At 35.4% G+C, this 6,844-nt stretch overlaps 1 protein-coding gene across 1 annotated transcript; it reads left to right on the forward strand.

Moving 5' to 3' along the window:
- The first annotated feature begins 4,354 nt into the window (after positions 1–4,354).
- On the forward strand, positions 4,355–5,982 carry LOC129303559 (F-box/kelch-repeat protein At5g26960-like). Its single transcript, XM_054942948.1, has one exon. The coding sequence runs from the start codon at positions 4,470–4,472 to the stop codon at positions 5,733–5,735; it is 1,266 nt and encodes a 421-aa protein (XP_054798923.1). The 5' UTR covers positions 4,355–4,469; the 3' UTR covers positions 5,736–5,982.
- The last annotated feature ends 862 nt before the right edge of the window (positions 5,983–6,844 follow it).

A 6,844-nucleotide genomic window follows, 5' to 3' on the forward strand; every position in this document is an offset into this window, starting at 1 on the left:
GGCCCTAAGGTATGATTATGATTAATTTTTATATGTTTATAAGGTTAAAATACTAGTGCAAGTGTAAAAATATTATTTTAAATGTGTAATGATTTATTTTGATGTAATGCAATGCAAATTATCTTCCCCTTATTTTTAGTATTAAAGGGATTGAGGAGTGATTTTGTGTTATACTGGTAATTGCATGCATATGATGTGTGTACTAGTCATTTTAGGTTTAATGAACATGATCTGGGTGTTAGGAATAGCGTTTGGCACTTGTTATAGGTTTTAGACACCCTTTTATGTGTGAAGTTGTGAAAAGTGATAAAATATGTTTGGGTGTCCAACTTCCTGATTTGACTTGTTTAAAAGTGAAGTCCATGCCATTAGCTAGTTTACGAAAAGAACATTCTATAGATACCTAGATCGTATCATTCAGACGTCAGACGGAGATTTGGAGCATGCCGAAAGTTGCCCGATTTTGCTATCAAATGACAACAGAATTTGCTGTCATAAAACATGCAACACGCCATGGCATGTGGCACAGAGCAACATGCTGCGGTGTGCATAAGCCACAGCGCATTGCTCTGTTTTTCAACAAATTGATGTTTTTCCATCTGTTTTCAATTTTTTTCACTCCTTTAAAGTATCTTATACTTTTGTAACTTATTTTACTCTAATATAAAAGTTTATAAATGATTTAAACTCATTTTAATTATGAAAACTTAAGATCGCTTGATTTGAAATCAAAACTTAGTAATCTCTATAAAGGTAAATCCCTTAATTATCATGGATTTAAATTGTTAATGGTGTTTGATTAAGTGAGATATTTCAAGTAATATCTAAAATTAGTAATAAATGGTGTTTGATTAAGTGAGATATTTCAATTAATATCTAAAATTAGTAATATATGAATTTGTTGAAAATGTTTGATGGCCATTAATGATGGTTTAGTAACTCATTAATAACAATGTGGGTCAATGAAATTTAGTAAATCTATTGGGTATGGGGAGTAGTGAATTTATGATATTGATGGAATGAGTGTGTGTGTGTAGTTAAATGTTGGGAAAATTTCTCAAAGAGGAACATTAATGAATGTTCTTATGATTAGTTGTAGATTAACTCAATTGGAATCATTCAAGCTAATTTGGAAGATTTAGAAGTGGTTATATTGAGGGGTAAACCTTTAACTTCTTAAAGGTTTGAGGTAATTGGGGAAAATATAGTTTGGGTAATTGTGTGTTAATTATTTGTTGAATTTATAGGATTTAAACATGTTTGGTATCTTGAATATCCATTAATGCAAACTTGGCAATGTGTGAAATTGCTTTAAATTGTAGAATACAATGTACATATTTTTACTTATGTAATGAATGAAAAATATGCGATATTTGATATGTAGAGGACTAAGAATGCGTGACATTTGGCATAAGGAGATTAATGGATAAGGTAAATAGTGTGAATGGGATATGATGTGATTAATGGTTGAATTGCATAATATGTGTCATTATGTGCATAGTATGAAGGAAAGGAGTAGATTGGTAAATCCACTTAGCATTGGTAGCTTACTATTAGAAGCGAAAGCTTTCCCTATTACCAACCATTGGAATTAGAAGGTAACCATTGTCTTATGATTGATTCGAGACTGTCTCGCTTGTTCTTTAAGGGATTTGAACCTAACTAGTATCTACCGATTCATAAGAAGGCTAGATTAGGGGTACGACACTCCATAGTTGTTAGTATTAAGGAAAATTGAGGTACACAAGTGAGTAGGTTAACCCTAGCCCAGTAGCTCCTTACAAGTGGAAGGCTGTGTTAATCTGAGTTATGGACATAGTAACTTAATAGCCATCGATTTCATGTTAGAGGTAATAAGAGGATATATGGCTGGCATTGTTCATACATTTAGCTTCGACCACATGATTGTTATTATTGTGGTTCAGCATGTTTTAGGGGTGCATGGTTGTTATTTTTATGACCCTACGATGTGTATATTTGTGATATGACATGTGACATGTGTTGCACATTTGGTCACATCATTGTTATTGTTGTAGTCATGGCTATTTGTCATATGTGTACGATGATTTAGTATATTACCATTTGTATCTATATTTAATTGATATACAACTGTATAGACTAGGTGAACCTTAGTTACTGAATAGTTATACTTACTCCTTATTTTTTAATATTTTCAGGGCTTAGCTTATCGAATCTAAATTGGAAAAATGTGTTGAGGCTTAGAATTTTGGTGTAAATCCTACTAATAGTAGACCTCTTAAATTAGTTTTTACGTGTATTTATGTTCTTAATTTTCTAACTAGAATTCATTCTATTATTTTGAGCTACTTGCATTATTGTTATAAAAATCTTATGTATTTTATACTTTGAGTTAGTGAGTTGTGATTATAAACCTTGTATAAGATCGAAATATTTATGCAAGTAGGAAATGTGTATTTTGAATTGTTTTGAAATGAATATTGATGATTTGTGCAAATTTTCCTTCTCTTGTGTTTTATGAATTTAGGGGTTGAGTGGTGGATTTATGATATATGTGTATTTGTATATGTGTGGTGTGTTACATGAGTTTAAAATGGTCTAATGAGTAGGGTCTAAAAGTTAGTACAAGCTTTGGCACATTGGTTGGAATTTTGACACCCTAGTTATAAGTTTTTGTGAAAAATGAGTGAATATGGGTTTGGGGGTCAAACTTTTGATAGAAAATGAATTTGGTTGTGAAACTTATGCCATCAGTTAAAATTAAAAGAAAGCTCTTTGTAAATACCAAAATCACATGAATCAGATATCAGATGGAGATTTAAGACGCGATGAAAATTCATCCCCTATGCTATCATTTGGACTGCAAAAGTTCGCTGTCAAAAATCATGCAATGCACGGCAGTACATGGCACAGAGACATGCATGTTATGGCGCGGGAGTGCTTAGCCATTACGCATGTGCTGTTTTTCTCTAGTTTTACTGTTTTGAATTTTTGATGCAAATGTTTTGATTTTTCTTGATTCCTAGGCTTCCGTAAACGTTTTAAACTCTGATTTGATTACATTAAAAGCATACGGAGCATTTTAATGGTTGAAATTTTAGAATCCCATCTACAATTTGTTAAAATTTGTGAATCCCATTTGTTATTTGTGTAAATGCTTTTATCCCATTTATGAAATTGTGAAAACTTGGTCATTTTTATTGAGTTTATACTCTTGATTACTTTGGTTAAGAGTTAATAATGAATAGATAGGAAGATTACAATGTTTATTTAAGGGTAACTTTACTTGTCTAATCCAATGCTGACAAATGGCATCTCTCGACTTTCATGTCGGTGACTGAAAATAGAGAAGAGAAAGGTCTCACTCCATTGATCTCCATCACTCTATTGATCTACATTGTTGGTGAAGGCCTCACTGCATAGATCTCTATTAGTCAATCAATCTACTTCGATTTCCATCAGATAAGCATGATGAAAAATCAAAAGAATAAGAATAAAGAAAAAGAAGGCAAGGAGAAGGAGAACCTTCGTGTGTGGTCAGAGAGAGCAAAAGGAATGGTCTTTTGCATCGTCGTGGTCGTTCTTTGGGGAGAAAAGGAGTGATCGCGAGAGTTAGATGAGCTAGGTTATAGTTTTTTCTTTTTATTATTTTAAAGACATTATAGTTTTCTCATAATTCATATTTAATTATAAAATAAAATCAATGCAAGTATTTCCTACAAATATTATTTCATACCAAATATAATTTTAAAGCCTCATTCTTACTAACCAATTATAATACCAATTCTAATCCCAATAAATTGAGTCCTACCAAATAGGGCTTAAGGGTTATGAAACTGCTAGCTAATGACTCACAAAATACTAGAGTAGGCTTCCCTTGAATTTGCACCTCTATTAAGAAGGTGCATGATTTATATTGTCTAAATTTAATTTTTTTATGTTATATTTTTTAAATAAAAAATTCATGAAATTTTGTAAAAAAATTTAATAAATTTTTTTACTGATTTAGATAGTTCAAATTTAATATTAATAGTCTATATTTAATATTAAAATTTTATAAAAATTATAAAAAATTAATATTAAACTTGTATTGTCCAGAATATATCTGGATAATCAAATTATAAAATTTTTAAGATTAAATGTAAATTATTCATATTAAATCATAATTGTTGAAACTGTCGAACAAATTTATTAAATTTTTTTATAATTTTCACAAATTTTTTATTTTAAAAAATATAAAATAAAAACTATTAAACCTAAACCGTCCAAAACATGTACCTTCTCATCGTATGAGGTGCGAAGGAGCCACCTCTTTGAATACCCGTATGCTTGAATGTACCATATCATAACTCACACTCAAAGCCGTTTTGGGTGGGTTTATTTTATTTTTTTTTTTTTGTCAGATAAATTTCGTAGGATATGGGTCTCTCTCTCTCTCTTCAGTTCCTCACAATCTTCTTCGCCACCTGCGACTTCTCTCTCCCTCTCTCATGAGTTCAGAGAGAGAACGCTGCAATTCCCGCCACTTCACATGGATCATGAAAACATGCTTCCCTAATCCTCACCAAACCACCACCATTTGTCCTCAGCCTTACCATCCCACCACCACTCTTCCCATCACCACCACCACCATAACTTCCCTTCCCGACGACGTCGTTTTGGAATGCCTCTGTAGGGTCCCACCATCTTCACTCCCTTCTCTCTCCCTCGTCTGCCGCCGCTGGGCCCGCCTTCTTCACTCGTCACATTTCTCCGATCTCCGTCGCCGCCGCTCCCTTCTTCACCACTCTGTATTCGCCGTCGTTGCCACTGATTCTGGTTTCTGCGCTGCCTCTCTCACCGATGGTGCCTGGAAGATCGCTCTGTTCCACCCTTGTTACGATGCCGTTGCGCTTGATGATTTCCATTTCTTGTTGGCTCATGCGCGATTGGCTTCCATTGGCCCCAGAATATTCGTCATCGGGAGGAATGCGATGGTCAGGTATGATACTTGGACCAGCACCTTAAGTCCTAGATCGGCGATGAATTTTCCTCGGAAAAAATTCGCTTCTGCAGTTGTGTCCGGGAAAATCTATGTCGCCGGTGGTGGTTCAAGGTCCACGGCGGTGGAAGAATATGATCCAGATTCAGATACCTGGAGCGTGGTCTCCTACGCGCAGAGGAGACGATATGGTTGTATTGGGGTTTCCGTTGATGGATTATTCTTCATTATCGGTGGACTCAGAATAGGCGCGGCGGGGGAGGGTAACGAATTCTCACGCGCCACCGGTGGGGCTGACGCGCACGCTGCGTATGCGAGCTCCATGGATTTGTTCGATGTGGAGGCTCGAACCTGGCTCAGAAGCCGAACGGTCCCGGGGGGAGGATGTGTGGTGGCGGCTTGCGCTGCTGCCGGGAACGTGTATGTTTTAACCAGTCACGCTGTGGAGCTATCGTTCTGGAAATTCGACGCTCGTAGAAAAAGCTCCAACCACGGCGGCGGAGGGGGGTTCGGAGACTGGTGCAGAATCAAGAGTCCGCCGTTTCCCGTGCAGGTGAGGGTGGACACGAGGATGAGATTTAGCTGTATAGGATTGGGAGACAAGGTGGTGCTGATCCAAGTGAATGGGTGGTGCGTGGATGAGATGATGAGAAGTGGACGGAGTGTGAGGGAAGGGATGGTTCTGATATATGATTGCGGCAGTGGAGAGTGGAGGAGAGGGGCGGACTTGCCGGATTTGTTCCGACGCGCCGCCTATGTGGGTGTGGAATGCTGAGGAACTGGTACCCCGACCAGCAGACAGTAGAGCATGAGGCTTCCATAGGCCGTATCTCTAGGCAGTGACCAGTGGGTGCGAAGTCCGATTTAGGCATCAAATTCATTTGGGGACCAAAGAAAATCTTGCTGAAAGATCATTTCTCTGCAATAGATCCCGAATTTTCTTTTAAAAAAATAAAAATATTTTTTTAATGAATCAATGTCAGTATGTCACTTTGGATTCCATAATTCTTTGATCTTTGTAATCTTTACTGATGTACAATGTATTTTTTTTTAGGATACTTTCTGATGTACTCTATTGTTTGCATTGGTATTTTTAATTAAAAAAATAAAAGTTAGTTTCTACACTTCTTTGTAGCGTGTACAGAATAGTTCATATGGTCTTGTATTATTGGTTAGGATTAGGAATACTGAACGATGAAATGTGGAAAATAGAATCTAGTTAACATTATTTTTATTTTTTAAACAGTTGATTCATGAATAATTTAACACAATTTGGGAATTGGGATGATGGTGATGTTGAATATATGGAAAATAGTTTTATCAGTAACTTAGGGAGGGGGCCTAAGTTATAATAAGTTCAAGTCACAATGATTGATATTGACTAAAGGTGTAAAAATAATTGGGGATGAAGTGAACTGTAAGCTATTGCACATGATATGCAATACTTCCCAATAAGAAAAGTTTGGCATCATGTTTGACTTCACTCTTTAACGTGTTATATGTTATATATCTATTGGTGCTATTGTATGGTTGATTTGATCTGTTTTATTTTATTGGAGATTTTGCTTGTTTAAAATTAATGAAATAAAAACCAATTGTGATTGAGTTGAATGAAATGGACTTGTGATTCTTAAACAAGTTTGAGTTTGAATATTATTGATGAAGAAAAATCGTTAAGAAATTATTATATGATTTATTAGAAGCAGAGCTGCTAATTTTAGTTCAGTCCAGCTACTCAAAATAAATCCAAAAATTGTTAGAATTAGATTTATAAAAATTATGCGTTTTTACTTTTTACGTAACCGATCTTTTCAGACTAGCCTGAATAGGTTAAAAAAATATTCGATCCAAAAACATTTGGGTTCTGCTGGTCCGAGTACCCCA

This window comes from Prosopis cineraria, unplaced genomic scaffold (assembly GCF_029017545.1).
Source record: "Prosopis cineraria cultivar Desert tree isolate PC_DT_omini unplaced genomic scaffold, ASM2901754v1 PC2, whole genome shotgun sequence".
NCBI classification, from domain to species: domain Eukaryota; kingdom Viridiplantae; phylum Streptophyta; class Magnoliopsida; order Fabales; family Fabaceae; genus Prosopis; species Prosopis cineraria.